General features: G+C 41.7%; 1 protein-coding gene across 1 annotated transcript in view; it reads right to left on the reverse strand.

Annotated features, from left to right (window-relative positions):
- LOC306875608 (piezo-type mechanosensitive ion channel component 2) overlaps window positions 1–19,218 on the reverse strand; it is a gene marked incomplete at both ends in the record, with an annotated part of 550,584 nt that overhangs the window by 140,001 nt on the left and 391,365 nt on the right. The window contains 1 exon segment of the mRNA XM_079426295.1: window positions 2,204–2,392. Coding sequence (XP_079282421.1) covers window positions 2,204–2,392 — 189 coding nt within the window.

Consider the following 19,218-nt stretch of genomic DNA (forward strand, 5'->3'; position numbering starts at 1 on the left):
TTGTCCTGCCGTGTTTTCCTAGGCTCCAAGTTCAGTTTAGTATTTTCAGTTTGATTTATCTTCTGTCCCCTCTCTGCCTCTCGTTCTCCAGTTCTCTGTTCCCCAGTTCCTGTCCCGGCGTTCCCAGAGCTGTGTTTGGTAGCTTCTCCACTCCTGCACCTCTCTGCGCGCTCAACGGGGAACTCTCCACTCGGACGTTGTGCCAGCACAGACGCTGGGACTCTGTGTGCTGTTCTCTCTACGCCTTGCCCTCTCTGCCTCGTGGAGTGAATGGAGGCTTGATTGGACTGATTCCCTCTTCCTGTCTCCATTCTTTGCCCTGATTTACGGCCCCTGGCCTCCTGTCCTGGCTGAGTTTTGTGTTCTGAGACTTTAATAAATATTTGAGTTGAACCTGCAATTGAATCCGTGTTTTCCCTGACAGTTAGGTTACGGTTAGTAGAATAAGTTTACATATACGTACCTGCAAAGTTTCTATTAGTCATTATGTTGTATGTTGTAGACCCATCAAAATAAACTGTTAGAAGATATTAAGCAGACAGTCTACTAATGCTCTAATGACTGCTAGTTGACATGTAGTGGCAAAATTACCAGAGATGGCAAAAGTACACATCCTTTACTCAAGTAGAAGTATAGATACTCGTGTTTAAAAATACTCTGGTAAAAGCAGAAGTACTGACCACTTGTTTACTCAAGTTAAAGTAAAGAAGTATGGGCTCTGACATGTACTTAAGTAAAAAGTACCCATTACTACAATCTGTTTTAGTGTCATGCTGGTAACTGGACCTCACATCATATTGACACATTAATACAAAATAACTTGCATTTAATATTTCATATTACATTTAATATTGCTAGCTAATGAATGTATCATGACTGAACAACCACCATGTAGAACAGGGCAGGACTGGGACAAAATTTCAGGCAAGGAAATCTCATACTCATCCAGGCCATCCCATACACCCACAACAAATCCTGAAACCACAGATAACCCTATTTTTGTATGGCCATCACATAAAAAAAAAAAAAGGTTTGAAACCTTAGGCTGGGGCCATGCAAAATAATTAAAGGTTCTCTATTGAACTGCACCTTCACTTCCATTTTCCTTTTCAGTCTTTTCATTTTCCATTATATCTCTCTATATCTCACTTTGTATGTGTTTACTTTTTTCACTAATTTTCTTGTACCTGTCACTTTTCCCATCAGCCATCTACTGTTATGAACAGAACTGTCTCCACCTTGTTGCAAAACAACCACCTCATTGTATTCTGTTTGCAATAACATGACTTTATTTTAGTTCAATTTAAAGTATCAAATTATGACCATGTGTTGTTATGACTTAAATACTATAGATTTAACAAAACTATACATTCTAAATTGCCTACATAACAAAATTAGTACAATAATAATTACATCATGACAATATATTTAAAGAAAAATCCTAATACTGCACGTTATTGCATTATCATGAGTCATATTTTTCTCTTACTAAAATTAACCATGGTTTAGTACAGTAAAACTTTTGTCAGATTCAATCTGTTTTAATTTATATAATTTGCATCGCGTTCCCAGTCAAGACTATGATGTAGGCTATTATAGATTTGTTATCGAATGGTGATCCACCAAAACTAAAGTAACGAGCATGGTTTGAAAGTCTAAGAAGTAGAAAGTACAGATATTTGTGTAAAAATGTAGGGAGTAAAAGTAAAAAGTAGTCAGAAAAATAAATAGTGAAGTAAAGATACCAGAAAAAAAATCTATTTGTACTTCGTTACTTCCCATCTCTTAAAATTACTTACTGTTAGTGCAATGTCTAAAGTGGACTATCAAAATAAAGTGTTACCAAAACAGCTATTAAACTTTAGCACACGCATGGGCTAAACTTATGTATGTGTAACAGCTCAAGCTAATTAAGCTTGGTTATAGAGTTAAAAACAAATCTATAATCCAAAATGTTATATTATATATTGGCATTGTTACTTTTAATATGCCACTAGACTGTTATAGATGCGATTTTTAAAATATATAAATACAAATTAATTATTATTATTATTATTTTTATCAATTTAATGCATTCCTGCTGAATGAAGTATTAATTTGTGTGGAAAGAAAAAAGTCTGTTAAATATCTTATATAATGACAGTTTCCAATGACAGTTAAATATCTTATGCAGATTTCTGGGAGGGTGAAGCATTGGTAGTACCTTAAGAATAGAGCGATGGAAGAACAAAGCAATTAACTGGATGAGGTCTAGCAGTACGTAGCCATCTTTCTTCTCAGTTCCGACTATGTTGGGTACTGCAAATGCACGCTCCGCATTAATCCCACGATATGCTGATGTAGTCCATGGAAAGAAGCCAAACTGGGAAAAGTACTTTACCACAACTGTGAGCTGAGTAGAGATGAAGAGAGGGAAAAATATAGATTTCAGATTTCAAAACATTTCAGATGAGAGAGAGATGGTAGTGTACTATGTGTGAAAAAAATTGATTGATGACTGTCATAAAAAATCCACTCCTACCACCCCTCCCTCCCACCATAACTGGACACCTGTTTGGACACCTGTTCAAGTCCGCCCCCACCCATCTTTTTTTATTTTTTTTTTATTATGCAAACAAACATGCTATTTACAGGTGACAAATCAGATACAGAGTAACCAGGGTCAACAAAACATACATGACAGCCAACATGGTTTGTGTGAGTATGAGTGTGTGTGTGCATGTGTGTGACTGGGTGTTGGGTTTGGAAGTATAACTAAACAAAATAATAAAAAATGTAATTAATTAATCAAAAAAAAAGAAAGTACAACAGTAATGATAACAGTAATAATAATAATAGTAACATTAATAACAAAAATTAGAGGATAGTAATTAACTAAAAAAAATAAATAAATGTGGGGAAAGTTGGAGGATTAGAAACAAAAAATAGTAATAATAATAATAATAATAATAATGGTAGTAATCATAGTATTAATAACAAAATAATAATAATAATAATAATAATAATAATAATAGAGAGAAAATAATAATAATAATAATAATAATAAAGCTAAAAATAGTAAGATATTGTAAGGCTGCCTCTGGGCCCTCCGTGGGCAAGGCATAGTTTAGGCCCAGGACGAGCCATCTAGGAGAGGAGCAGCAGGACACAAGGACCAAAGTCTCACCCCCGGCCGCCACTCACATGCCATGTTTACCTTACATATGGACTGTACAGGTCCTTCTCAAAAAATTAGCATATTGTGATAAAGTTCATTATTTTCTGTAATGTACTGATAAACATTAGACTTTCATATATTTTAGATTCATTACAACACAACTGAAGTAGTTCAAGCCTTTTATTGTTTTAATATTGATGATTTTGGCATACAGCTCATGAAAACCCAAAATTCCTATCTCAAAAAATTAGCATATTTCATCCGACCAATAAAAGAAAAGTGTTTTTAATACAAAAAAAGTCAACCTTCAAATAATTATGTTCAGTTATGCACTCAATACTTGGTCGGGAATCCTTTTGCAGAAATGACTGCTTCAATGCGGCGTGGCATGGAGGCAATCAGCCTGTGGCACTGCTGAGGTGTTATGGAGGCCCAGGATGCTTCGATAGCGGCCTTAAGCTCATCCAGAGTGTTGGGTCTTGCGTCTCTCAACTTTCTCTTCACAATATCCCACAGATTCTCTATGGGGTTCAGGTCAGGAGAGTTGGCAGGCCAATTGAGCACAGTAATACCATGGTCAGTAAACCATTTACCAGTGGTTTTGGCACTGTGAGCAGGTGCCAGGTCGTGCTGAAAAATGAAATCTTCATCTCCATAAAGCTTTTCAGCAGATGGAAGCATGAAGTGCTCCAAAATCTCCTGATAGCTAGCTGCATTGACCCTGCCCTTGATAAAACACAGTGGACCAACACCAGCATCACTGACTGTGGGTACTTGACACTGGACTTCAGGCATTTTGGCATTTCCCTCTCCCCAGTCTTCCTCCAGACTCTGGCACCTTGATTTCCGAATGACGTGCAAAATTTGCTTTCATCCGAAAAAAGTACTTTGGACCACTGAGCAACAGTCCAGTGCTGCTTCTCTGTAGGCTTGACCTGGGGAATGCGGCACCTGTAGCCCATTTCCTGCACACGCCTGTACACGGTGGCTCTGGATGTTTCTACTCCAGACTCAGTCCACTGCTTCCGCAGGTCCCCCAAGGTCTGGAATCGGTCCTTCTCCACAATCTTCCTCAGGGTCCGGTCACCTCTTCTCGTTGTGCTGCGTTTTCTGCCACACTTTTTCCTTCCCACTGAGGTGCCTTGATACAGCACTCTGGGAACAGCCTATTCGTTCAGAAATGTCTTTCTGTGTCTTACCCTCTTGCTTGAGGGTGTCAATGATGGCCTTCTGGACAGCAGTCAGGTCGGCAGTCTTACCCATGATTGCGGTTTTGAGTAATGAACCAGGCTGGGAGTTTTTAAAAGCCTCAGGAATCTTTTGCAGGTGTTTAGAGTTAATTAGTTGAATCAGATGATTAGGTTAATAGCTCGTTTAGAGAACCTTTTCATGATATGCACATTTTTTGAGATAGGAATTTTGGGTTTTCATGAGCTGTATGCCAAAATCATCAATATTAAAACAATAAAAGGCTTGAACTACTTCAGTTGTGTTGTAATGAATCTAAAATATATGAAAGTCTAATGTTTATCAGTACATTACAGAAAATAATGAACTTTATCACAATATGCTAATTTTTTGAGAAGGACCTGTATATGTATTGTTAAGTGTATGATGCATTAAAAAAAGTGTGACGTGCAGTGTGGAGCCAGCCCAGTGCAAAGCCCATGCCCCCATGCTCAAGTCCCACTTACCCTGTGTGTGTCTGATATAAATGCATGCATTTTTTTTTCCCCTCTTCTCCTCCCTCCCCTTCCTCCTCTCTCCTCTTCCCTTGCTTGTTTTAAGATAGATGTGTGTATACCGTCTAGTGATGCATTAAAAGAAACAAGGCATGTAGTGCTGAACCTGCCAGAGGCAAGAAAACCAGGCCAAAGCTGCATCCCCCCCCATCTAACTGGACATCTGTTTATACACCTTAGCAATCAAAAGGAATTTATGACTGTTTGGGAATGTGTTTTTTGTGTGAGGCCTTTGAAACTGTTCAAAAACTATGTGCTTTAAACTTTAAAATGTGAAACGGTGTTAAACGGTGTTAAACGGGATCAAGGGAAGTTTTTATTAAAGTTTTTTCACACGCATTTCAAGAAAAAAAAACATCTAACATACATGTAATGTAATGGGGGAAGTCGTGGCCTAATGGTTAGAGAGTAGGACTCGTAATCCAGGGATTATAGGTGGGGGGAGTGAATGTACAGCGCTCTCTCCACCCTCAATACCATGACTGAGATGCCCTTGAGCAAGGCACCGAACCCCCAACTGTTCCCTGGGCGCCGCAGCATAAATGGCTGCCCACTGCTCCGGGTGTGTGTTCACGGTGTGTGTGTGTGTGTTCACTGCTGTGTGTGTGCACGTTGGATGGGTTAAATGCAGAGCACGAATTCCGAGTATGGGTCACCATATTGGCCGTATGTCACTTCACTATTCACTATAATATGAGCAATGTAATGACTGATTTTTTTTCCAGAAAACAGTAAAGCAAGTCAAGACAAGCATTTAAAGTGTTGTTAAAATAATTTTAGGAAAGGTATAGTTTGACAAAGTTAAAAAAGAAAAAGAGCTGAGCATGTTCGCTTATCAAAAACAAACTGCATCAGACATGTTTGTTAAAACAACAGCATAAGATACTTGTCAAAATCTTGTAGTCTAACATTACAATTTTAAAAAGGTAGAATTTGTTACTGATACAAAGTTAAATCAAATAAAAATAGTCGATGATCTTACCATGATCTAAAACAAACAAAGTATCAGAAGCCATCGTAAAACAACAGCATACACCAGTAGTCCAAATCTATGTTGTAGTCTATCATTACAATTTTAAAACGAGTTACAGTTTGTCACAAGTTAGAAAAGTTAAACAAAATAAAAAGAACGGAGAATCTTGCACTGATCTGGCACATACATCCTCACTCTGCGCTGTCAAAACTCAGAAAGCTAATGGTCCCAGTCAAACCACACCTGCACCCCTAAACCGGAGGAGAGACCAACGTAAAGATAGATCCAAATGTATGTTAAAAGTATTAACCTGTTAACCTTCGCCCCCCATTTGGGGCCTCACAGGTGAAAATAACCTACCTAAATTAAAACGGTAACAGTTGCTGACAAAGTGTGCTACACAAACAAATTAGGTATCTTTGGAAAGAAGACACTCTAGGCTTTACTATCCATCATCCAGAGTTGATAATGCTCAAAAAGATAAAAAGTTATAAACACTGACATGCCCTGAAAAATGTTTTTCCACACTGAATGTTTTTTTATTTCATATACAAATACATGAAATAAGTCTTGGAGAAATCCAGAAAAGTAATGGATTGAAAGCCACATGTCTCATAGTTTATATTTGAAATTTGAAGAAGATACCATGAAAAATGAGATTCCTGCAATATTTTTTCTGAAACTATTTATAGTCCCCCCACTCCCCTGTTTGAGGAAAAATAACCACCAAATGGATTGCAGAATTATACAAATTATTTTTGTCATTATACATATTCCTGCATAGTTTTTCAGTTCTAAAATAATAGACAACACCATGCATCTCGATTGGCATTTGCCAGAGAACACCAGAATTGGTAGGTCTGCCATTGGTGTCATGTTCTCTTCACTGATGAGAGGTTCACACTGAGCACATGTGACAGACGTGAAAGAGTCTGGAGATGCTGTGGGGAACATTATGTTGCATGCAGCATCATTTAGCATGACTGGTTTGGCAGTGGGTCAGGAATGGTATGGGGAGGAATATCTGTGGAGGATTGCACAGACCTCCACATGTTAGCCAATGGTTCCCTTACTGCTATTAGGTACCACGATGAAATCCTCAGAACCACTGTCAGACCTTACACTGATGCAGTGGGTCCTGGGTTCCTCCTGGTGCATGATAGTAACTGGCCTCAGTGGCTAGAGTGTGCAGATTTTAGATGACAATGGCATTGATGCCATTGACTGGCCCTCACGTTCCCCAGACTTGAATCCAATTGAGAACCTCTTGGATATTATGTATCGGACACTTTGGGAATGCCTTCAGCATGACCACGCTCTGAATCACATGTGTAATCAGACCAATGTTTGCGAAACGTCACAGATGGGGTGACGTAGAAACCAGAGAACTTAAAAGCACGTGCGGTGAATACAGCGGCAGCTTCTGTCATTCAGCGAAGCACTCTGTGTGTGTCAGTCTTATTTATTGTTGTTTGTCCCAGTAAAACATAAGCTATTTCAAAGGCGAAAGACAAACATATAAGGTCGAGAGCAGACAGAATGTGTGTTCCTCCCTGCCCGCGCTACGTTACGGGTGGGGATACACGCAGTTTATGTGTTCTTTGTGTAGCATCTGCTTATGATCCTTGATGGTCATTGGGACTTCATGTCTTAAGAGACCTTTTTAGCCTTTTGACATTTGCATATAATTCACAGCCTGGCCCCACATTCTACCTTTATATGGGTGCTAAATTGCCAGTGGTTGTCCCCACACTGTCAAAAAGATGCTAATTAGTAAGCTCTAAATTTGTATTAGTAAGCTCTAAACACTCATATTCAGGTGTATGAATGTATCTCTTGTTTAATATTTTTAGATGTCTCTTTCTTGATATCAAAATGATCTGCTCTTTATTTCTCAAACAATAATGTAGACTGTGACCTCGTGAAATGCATCATACTATTATTACGGTACTGTGGGAAGAATTACACCGATTGAGCAGAACAGTCATAAAACATGCAAATGAGGTGTCAAGTGAGACAAAGAAACACTTTCCCGCTGAAACTATGTGCCTTGTTATTGGTCAAACTGACCAAAATGGGTGTTACAGGGAAACCAGATAAAACTTCTCCCACACCCAAAAGGCGAATTCTTCTCTTTACCTTCGGTGCCCTGGAGACACATATCACCGTGTAAACCTCGCGACTCCCCTTTCAGGGGGAGTCAGAGCTTCTGGCAGTTTTGAGTTCAGTAACTTTGGCGATTTAACTTTGGACCAATCAACCCGTGGCTGGAATGACAAAGCTTTCACTCCTAAAAGGACTTCATCAAGAATCTACGCATTATACATGCACCAGGACACTTTACTCAGCATCAACAAACCAGTGCAAGTAATCACTTGTTAACTATTTAGATGCGTTTCTAGGCTTTGACCCCTTTTGATTAAGGTAATGTATTTTTTTCATGGTTCTAACAGGTTGTGTTTAGCTGATGTGCAATTCCTGCCATTATGCTCTCTCTCTTGCGCGCGAGTGCGCTCTCTCGCTCTCTCTTTCTCTCTCCATGCCTTCCTTCCATTGGCATCTATGTTTAATGTGTGCATGTTTGTGTTTAGTTCAATGTTACATGTTCCCCTGTAGTGTAGTTTAATAAACATCCGTATGTATTCACATTTGGTTGTCTGTGTCTGCAGCTCACAGAAGGTCACTTCAATGTTCCGGTTTTGCTACATGCTCTATGAGTGATGTATTAGTGAGGAAATTAATTTTTAATGGCCAGAGAAATTATTTTCAATTGAGTCAATAGACGATTAAAACTGTCCGTACTGCGGATGAATTCAAATCATTTTATTGTACTATTAATGCTACAGTTAATTCCTGAAGATTAATTGATAACAACCCATTATGATTAATTATGTTCATCTCACTTTGAGCTAATTTGCTACAGTTTTGGTGGAGAACGCGCGGGCAACGTTTTAAACCTGGTTCTGTGAGCAGACTCATTAACAATGATGTGTTTCTTATGTGTGTTTATTCAAACTATTCAACTGCGTCTTTTTGTGACTGAATGTGTAGGCTACACGCCCACTTTCCGTACCTTAACAGTTCTCGAGTTTCTCAGTGAGAAACCAGTCACTGTTAATTACTTAAGTTAACTGCAGTTTATAAATTTGACCCTATAAAACAACCAACCCTATTATAGCGTGTCTTAATGCTATTTTATCCGCCCTAAACTGAGCGAAGAAAATCTCTTTTAGCGCGAAGAAGATAGCAAGCGAGGTTCCTTGCTTATCTTAAAATTAAGGACTTATTATGTATAGCTAGATTGATGCCATTGTTCCAATGCCATACAACTAGACTATTACTCCCGTGGGTTTAATCATTAGCGTAGCTAACTAATGCACGCCCCCTCGCTCGATCACGGAGCAAAATTAATCTTAGAATACTGCAGGTCAGTATCGGATTAATGATAACTGGGAGTCAAAATCTTGATCAAGTAATTGTTGCAACAATCGCACAAGTCCCATATCTGGCAAAGAAAACCCAGATCGGCAGCGCGTATTGATAGTTTTATATTAAGGTCATCTGATCTTGGGCGAAAAATCCCCACTTTCAGTCTTAAACAGCATAAGTCCCCTTTATCTGGCGAAGAAACCCCAGATCGGCAGCGCGTATTAATAGTTTTATATTAAGGTCATCTGATCTTGGGCGAAAAATCCCCACTTTCAGTTTTGAACAGCATAAGCCCCATATCTGACTAGTACCTCTCAGATCGGCAGCGCATATAGTTTTAGATTAAATCTACTTAATATTGGGCGAAGAAATCCCCACTTTCGGGTTTTGTTTTAAACTGCGTAAGTCTCTCCAGAACAGATCAAATCTCTTCAGGATAGCAGCTTCAGTTTTAGCTGTGTGATGAGAAGAAGAAAAAAAATACCACACTACAGTTTTTGGTACATCATCTGTTTATTGTTGCATATCATTGCATTCATATTAATCCATTGATGTGATGCAATTGGTGGTCGATTTAATGGTGTAATGCTTTACCATTGTCTGTGAAGTGAATGTGCTGTGTAAATTATGAACCTCTGGCCCTGTACTCCGGGAGGCAACACGCAGCACGACATCAGCAATGGGGTATCTCAAGTGTTGTATCGCCCATACTGACTGACACATAATAGCAATTTTGGTTAATTACCCTGTGAAGTTACACGGTGGTCCACCCTCTTGAGAGGAGCGAACTCATCCATAGCTTGAGGCCCAAAAATGGGGTCAGTGTAACTTGGGACCCACAGGCGAAACCCAATTTTGGCTGTGCCAGCTAGTTGTTGGCCCTCCCTCACTTGAGTGACGCAACATTGTGCCAAGTCATTTGTTGTTTGAGTGCTTGCCACCAGGTGCCATGGGTACGAGTGATCAGGAGCCCCTGCAGTTGTGTGCTTGAGAGAGTCAAGGGAGATGGCCCAACCATTGAGGTTCACCCGGGTGACCTCAGCTCACCACCAAGCCTAACAACACCTAAGATATAGCCATTCACTCAATATGAAACTTGAAGAGGACTAGAGAGCCTCTCTGCTTTAGTGTGCTTGGTCTGTCCAGCTATCTCTCTCATCACCTCCCTAGGCAGTACAACCCCGGAACACCTCCCTAGGCAGTGCTCTCTGAGTCTACGGCAGACAACAGAACAGGCCACAAGGGAGGAAGTCCACCCAAGTGCCATGGCCTTCCCCTGCACAATGACCACCTGACATTTGCGGAACGCAGCCCATATTGCCTACAGAGAACACAACGCTGCCTCCATAGAGACTGTTAAAATTCTGCCTATCTCTGCACAGTACCCAGAACTGACTCTGGAGAGCACATGGACCAGCAACAGAGATCCTGAGGACATAAAAGAAACTGATCCTGAGAGTGGCCTCCCCAGCAGGGCAAACAGGATATATCAGACTATCAGACTCCTTTTAACTATGAGTGGCATGAGAAACCAACAACCCACCAGAAAGCCCTCCTACTAAGAGAAATGCCCAGATCTTGGCAAACGGTCTCTCACCACAGAGACATCCATCCTAACACCAGATGGTCATGTCACCCAAACAGCACATCAGCAGACAGCTGATCACCCACGACAGGCCAAAATACACAAACACGGCCAACTCCCCTGTGCCTGACCATCAGCTCCATGAGACTGTACACCTTGTGTACATAACCCAAATGGACACAGGCTCTCTTTTCACCAACATGGACCTGCCATATTTTGAGCCCAATGGACTTTAAGCATTCATAGAATTGGCCTCAAGTGCGGGAACGTTCACATTTCCAGCCAGCCAACTCATCTGAAGTGCACTGCCAGGTCACAAAGATCAGGCCTGACATCTCAGCTGGTCGCGAGAATTCAGTCTCAAGGTCAGACCAGCCCACGACCCAGACTCCTCCTGTCCTTACATCTTGAAAGGCACATCACGGTGATAGATGCTTCATCAGAAAGTCAACACAGTTCCCAACCAGCATGAACAGTATAGCCGTGATGGTGCCGGTCCCAAGCACCAGACAGAGCACTGAGCAACAAACCTGAAATCTCACCAGCAGAAACCTCTTGACACGTCCCAGCTCTTCTCAGAGCTGAACAGTGTGGCTACACCTGAGACAGTAGAGATCTTGAGTATTCTAAAGGAGCTCATTCAGAGGAAGCCCCCGTAAAGGAGAAAACAATGGACAGTACAGACTCCTTATAAGTGTGAGAACTGAAATGGATGACCGCCCAAGATGCCCACCAGCTGAACACTCACCTAGATCTCTGCTAACCAGCCACATCGCCAAGTAATGGCATCACCCAGCCACTTCAGCTGATGGCTGCACATCCAGGTCATACCGGTCACCACACAATCCCGGTACTAGGACTCCTGAGGAACCCAATTGAAAAGAAGGGAAATCAGGAAACAGCATGTTGGAAAACAAGGTGAGACTTAGAGCTCTGGTGACACTGGAGTAAATCCAACTTTTATGTCACTTTCAACTCTTTGGCAGACCCCAAGCTGATGCTCAGAAACAGAACTGAACTCTTAAGGCCCAAAGGTGTGCACTGAACATGCAGCAATACATGCATACCACCTTCTCAGTGATAAAGAGCTGCTGGGTCACATTGACCCTTTGCTGAAATTGAGACAGCCGAAACCCCAGGCTGAAGTGCGAGAACCCCTGCCACTCCAGCCAGACAGGCCACCCAGACAGGTCACCGAGGTCACGGGAAAATCTCACAGCCAGCCATGAGGACATGGCCTGAAGCCTCATACTCTTCAAGGCACTCACCGAGCACACACCACACCGGCCTTCGCAAGCAAGTGCACAAGTTTCCTATGAGGTCCTGTTGTCAACCATAGTGACTGCCAAAGCCACCTGCGTCTTAACTTGAAGTAAAATAACCAATGCTCAACCTGCTACTCCTTGGTTCTTGCAGACCTTGCAACCCCCTGGGGAAGCCCTGTAAAGTGCAAGAACTTCCAGTCAGACCACACCTGAAGTTTACTCTGGTAAAAATATGAGACTGCAGTACTAGCATACACAAAAGGGGAATGGACAGCGACAGTGTGACACACAGACAGCGTGGCCAAACCTTCAACCACACACCAAAGGAAGGGAGGGAACCTGGCCCCACTCTGAGCCACACCCCCTTTTCTAAGAGACATCCTGCACCTGCCGACAACTGCTAGTGCCTAAGCTGCCCTTCACAAGAGGCAATGATGCAGAGCTAATGTCAACTATGTGGACTCACTCAAGACCACATTACATTATCAAACTCAAATGGCATCTGCATTCTACACCATGCCTGATTTACTCTCATTCCAAGGAGTTTCAACTGACAGCTGGATTCACCAACTACTGCCTTAGTCCTGGTCTACACCAACAAATGGCCAGAACTAAAGGGGGTTGCCCACTTCAGCAGAACACTGCTCTCAAAGGAGCACTAACTACTCAGATGACAAAAGAGCCCGGCTCTGCACTTCATGAACCACCCAGCGATTCTCCAGTTCAATGGAACATGGAAAGTGATCACAAAGATGTGCCGCCGACCTGTAACGGCCCTCAACAGCAAAAGCAGCCGTACAGAGGACCTACGCACCCAAAGCCACATGGTCAAGGGCCTTTTAAGGATGCAATGTTGAGGCATGGTGTGCCCAGAGTGGGTGTTTTGTGGGTTAACAGCAAACCTCTCCCACAACAACACTTCAAGCTGGACTCCCAGTCATCACAATACAAGTGACAGCCATCCTGGTCACCCTTTAAATCGCATCGGCTCACAAGAACTGCATCAGAGAACTCCTCATTTACACAGATTCAAATTATGCCAAGCTCAGCCTCACACCTCCTTGGCTAGGAAGAAGCTGAGTTTGCCACAATGAACAAGAAGCCAGTCAAACACCAACACCCATCTCAGGCATGCAACAACATCACAAGTGTATTGCGTGGTGAGCTATGGTCTCAAGCAAGACCCACCCACCCATCCATGACATGGCAGCTATAACCAACAGGAGACCAACTTTTACTTCCATGGTACCCACAGCCCTGGTGCTAACCTAATGACTATCCATGGATGGCATTGTCTAAAAAAAACCTCTGACTGATCAATGACACTTATTCTTGGCCACCTCCCTGACCCCTCCAACCACTCTATCACATCGGCTCAACTGGCTGCTGCTCCAGCCCTCTAACTGCTGCATGACGTCAAACACATGCTTTGTGTCCGGAGCAACATTCTTTAATATGTCCCCGATGACCACACTACGCCAAAGCTTGTGGTGCCACAGTGACAAAGAGGGGTCAGGTTAATGTATGCCCACAACGCACCATGTGCTGGACACCACAGTACCAGAGACACTTAAGAGACACTAAAACAAGTGGCATACGGGGCTGGCATACAGCAAGATGTGGCGGAATATGTCAGAGCATGTCAGGTTGCTGTCAATTCCTAACAGCAAATTGGAACCACAAGGCCCCACTACAACACACTCCACTTTGGGTTTGTAATCACTGAAATGACACTTAGCTGTTTCACCACATATGGGCCTATAACACCATACAGTTCTGTGTCAGTCCTCACTTTCCAGTCTGCCAGCATGTCACAGACTGCAAACCCCATTGCCCAAGGAGGAGATGTGAACACCTGGCTAAGAGGCATTACATATAGTCTCACTCACAAGACCATTGAACTTTTAATATTCTGAGTAATAGTCGAAATAGTCGAATAGTCGATTTGAAAGAGACTCCTGACACACGACCCAACCCAGAATCACCACCACGGGGAGCTAAACAAGGCCATCAGTTACCTAAGCTACACATTCACAGCCCAGCTGACATTAAGCGATGAGCACTGCACCCATCATCAGAAGGAGCTGACACATGCCCAAAGCTACATAGACAAGGATCGATTGCTTCAGTCTGTCCCTGTCTGTTGTGCTACTGAGAGGTTTGCGTTTGTAGCTCCGCTTTCTTATTTAATTTTTACGTTACTTTCACTCTCTGTTGTTTAAAGTGATAATATATAACTTAATTCTACCATATTTCTGGTATTATCTATCAAACTAATCTAACTAATTTGATTGTTCGCTTTTTCAAACCGGTTCCATTCGCATTTCTATTCGCGCCTATTATTGTTTTCTTTTTTCTCGCTCCGTTTTTCACGAGTTCATCAAACAACAGTGGTAAGTGGTAAGTTAAGTTGGTATCATTCATCAGTCACGGTGAGTAATGACTTCTTCTCCTGCTATTGTTGTTTGCACTTCATGTCACATGCATAGTTTATCTCTCTCTGTTGGCGATGAGGGATTCACATGTGATAAATGCAGTGAAATAGTTAGGCTGACAGAGAAGGTTTCAGAATTAGAGACACACATCCAAACTTTAGTTGAGGATAGTAAGAATGTGAGGGCAGTAGATACTGCTTTGGATGCGACTAGCTCAGGGAGTCCTGTACATTGTTCGGTTCCGGGTGAGCCCGTGCAGCAGGGCAGCTGGGTGACTGTATGGCGGCCTAGTCGCGGGTCAAAACACCGCTCTTCCGTTCCGATCAGAACATCAAACAGGTTCTCCCCACTCATTGAGGCACCCACTGAGAAACCTGATGAAAGTGCTTTAGTAATTGGTGATTCTATTGTACGGAACGTGAAAATAGAGACACCAGCCACCATAGTCCAATGTTTACTGGGAGCCAGAGAGCAGCCCTGAAAATGGAGCGCAGATGGAGGAAAACAAAACTAGAGGTATTTTGTATAGCCTGGCGGGAAAATACCCTATCCTACAGAAAAGCTAGATCTGATTACTTTTTGTCTCTTCTAGAAGAAAACAAACATAACCCGGTATTTATTCAATACAGTCACTAAATTAATGAAAAATAAAGCATCAACAGGTGTTGGCATTTCCCAAGAGCACAGCAGTAATGACTTTATGAACTATTTTACTTCCAAGATCGATTCTATCAGAGATAAAATTGCAACCATGCAGCTGTCAGCTACAGTATCGCATCAGATGCACTATAGATCCCCTGAAGAACAATTCCACTCATTCTCTACTATAGGAGAGGAAGAATTGTATAAATTTGTTAAATCATCTAAACCAACAACATGTATGTTAGACCCTATTCCATCTAAACTACTAAAAGAGCTGCTTCCAGAAGTCATAGATCCTCTTTTGGCTATTATTAATTCATCACTGTCATTAGGATATGTCCCCAAAACCTTCAAATTGGCTGTTATTAAGCCTCTCATTAAAAAAACACAACTTGCCCCCAAAGATCTAGTTACTCAAATCTCCCTTTTCTGTCAAAGATACTAGAACAGTGAGTATCCTCACAATTATATTCCTTCTTAGAGAAAAATAGTATTTGTGAGGAATTCCAGTCAGGATTTAGACCGTATCATAGTACTGAGACTGCTCTCGTTAGAGTTACAAATGACCTGCTTCTATCATCTGATCGTGGTTGTTTCTCTTTATTAGTTCTACTGGATCTTAGCACTGCGTTCGACACTATCGACCATAACATTCTTTTAAATAGACTAGGACACTTAGTTGGCATTAGTGGAAGTACATTAGCATGGTTCAAATCGTACTTATCTGAACGCCATCAGTTCGTAGCAGTGAATGAAGAGGTATCATATCGATCACAAGTGCAGTATGGAGTACCTCAAGCCTCAGTACTAGGGCCGTTACTTTTCATGCTTTACATGTTACCCTTGGGAGATATTATCAGGAGACATGGTGTCAGCTTTCACTGTTATGCTGATGATACTCAGCTTTATATTTCTTTGCGGCCCAGTGAAACACATCAAATTGAGAAATTAATGGAATGCATAGTCGATATAAAAAACTGGATGACGAGTAACTTCTTACTGCTAAATTCTGAAAAAACAGAGGTGTTAATTCTCAGACCTCAGAACCCCACATGTAATAACCTAGAACACTATCTAACACTTGACGGCTGCTTTGTCTATTCTTCTTCATCAGTTAGGAACCTAAGTGTGTTGTTTGATAGCAATTTTTCATTTGAAAGCCATGTTTCTAGCATTTGTAAAACTGCATTTTTCCATCTCAAAAACATATCTAAATTGCGACCTATGCTCTCAACGTCAAATGCAGAAATACTAATTTGTGCGTTTATGACCTCAAGGTTAGACTATTGTAATGCTTTATTGGGTGGTTGTTCTGCACGCTTGATCAACAAATTACAGTTGGTCCAAAATGCAGCAGCTAGAGTCCTTACTAGAACCAGGAAGTACGACCATATTAGCCCGGTTCTGTCAACACTGCACTGACTCCCTATCAAACATCGTATAGATTTTAAAATCTTGTTAATTACTTATAAAGCTCTGAATGGCTTAGCTCCTCAGTACTTGAGCGAGCTCTTATCACATTATAAACCTCCACGTCTGCTGCGTTCTCAAAACTCTGGCCATTTGATAATACCTAGAATATCAAAATCGACTGCGGGCGGCAGATCCTTTTCCTATTTAGCACCCAAATTCTGGAACAATCTACCTAATACTGTTCGGGAGGCGGACACACTCTGTCAGTTTAAATCTAGATTAAAGACACATTTCTTTAACCTGGCTTACAAATAACACACTAATACACTTCTATTATTCAAATCTGTTAAAGGATTGTTAGGCTGCATTAATTAGATCAACCGGAACCGGAGACACCCATGATGTACTCGTTACATCATAAGAAGAATGGCATCTACGCTAATATTTGTCTGTTTCTATTCTGTTTCTCAGTTCGTGTCCGGATCAGATGGTGGATCGGCGCCGGGAGATGATGTATGTGGCCCTGATCGTCGGCGGAGGCCGGACACCTGGTTGAGCCCGGGGACATATCCCCAGTGAAGACCTCAAATTAAAATACGATAAAACTTAAAATAAAACAAATAACTAAAAATATGATAAAATACCGAACCACATAATACTATTATTGTTAGAAATTGCAAAACTATAAATATAGAAATATAATACATTTATACATTTAAAATTTTCATTAAAACAATAAGTAAACAATAAATAAACAACAATATCCTGGCCAGAGGAGAACTGGCCCCCCGACTGAGCCTGGTTTCTCCCAAGGTTTTTTTTCTCCATTCTGTCACAGCGGGAGTTTTGGTTCCTTGCCGCTGTCGCCTCTGGCTTGCTCAGTTGGGGACACTTAATTTCTAGCGATTATCGTCAATTTGATTTCACAGATACTATTTAAATTAAACTGAGCTAGAGGACTTCTGGTATGGTCATGCCCGAGTCAGACGCTTAAGAACACTGCTCAGCCTGAGTTTTGGTTTAATCGGCCTGTTAAAAAGAAAATTACTCCACAGACAGCCGGGAAGATTTAAAGTAAACTTCTATAACACAGAGTATGAGTCAGAAACAAAGTAAAAAGGACACCAAAGCTGGAAAAAATGATGATGGGAAAAGCACACAGAAACAGCTAACGCTAGATGCTAGCGTAGCTAACATAGCTAGCGCCGAAGCCAAAACCGACGCCGGGGGCGTAGTGGCGCTGCTATCGGAGCTGAGAAAGTTTCGACAAGAATCTGGAGATGCACAAAGAGACATTATAGAGTCTCAGACACGACTGGAGGCCTCAATGACAGAAATAAAGCAACAAATCAGCCAGTTGGAGGAGAGGATGACCACAGTCGAAAGCCGAGTGAGTAACACAGAAGACAGAGCAACACGGCAAGAAAGAGCGCTAGCCTATTTGCTGAGCAGAGATGCTAAGCTAGCGGCAAGACAGGATTACCTGGAAAATAGGCTTCGTAGAAACAACATCAGAGTATTCGGGATACCAGAAAACGCAGAGGGCAAAGCAATGATACCGTTTATCACAGGCTTTTTTAAAACGGCACTAAAGTTACAAGAGGATATGATCATCTCTCTGGAGAGAGCCCACCGAGCTACGACACCAAAACCATCGGCGCCGCCGAGATCAATAATAGTTCGCTTTCTGGACTATAATGTGAAACAAGTGGTGCTACAGCAGGCGTGGAAACAAAGAGACATCGAGTTTCAGAGGAAAAAAGTGTATTTCGACCAAGATTATTCCCCAGAAGTTGTAAGAAAAAGAAAGCAAGTGCGTGAAGTGATAAAAAAACTCAGAGAGCGTAACATCAAAGCGCAAGCACCGTACCCAGCTCAACTAAAGGTTTTCCTGGACACAGGTGTTAAGACCTTACCTTCACTCGGGGAAGCGCAATCAACGCTGAGAGAACTAGGAGTAACGGTGGAAGTGGATGATCGGGACGAATTGGAGAGAGAATTGCTTCGTGACAGATGGTTAACACAAGGTAATCAGAGGAAGCTCGGACTGTCATTGTCCCCGGGAGAGATCAGAGACATTATGAAGAGTGTGGACCAGAACTAAAAGGATGGGACATGAGTATAGAGGTCGGATTTAATAACCTCCCACTTTTTGTTAGGTAACTTGACTGATTTTTGACAAGTGGAGTAAATGTTAATCAAAATGCAGAAACTACAGGCTGAATAACGTGTACTATAAAAAAATAAAATAAAAATAAAAAATAAAAAATTGGGGCATGGGAATGCAGAGAAGCGTTTAATCTTCTCTTTTATTAAGTTAGACTGGGCGTATAATGCAGCAGAGATTCGGCCACACTTTCAGGTGGACTGCTGCTCACACAGTTTGTGTGCTCTATCCAGGGAGCTATGTCTCCCTGCCCATTTTACAGCGGGAGTGGGTTTTACATAAAGTATGGATCACCTATCGGTGCTTAAGGGACGACCCACTGTATTGTTGGAAGTTCAGTGCAAACACTGTTTGGTTCAGGAATGTTTTTTGTTCTTTGTTTATCGGCAAACTTGTTCACTTTGTTAGTT

Source organism: Barbus barbus (assembly GCF_936440315.1).
Source record: "Barbus barbus genome assembly, chromosome: 10".
Lineage (NCBI taxonomy): Eukaryota > Metazoa > Chordata > Actinopteri > Cypriniformes > Cyprinidae > Barbus > Barbus barbus.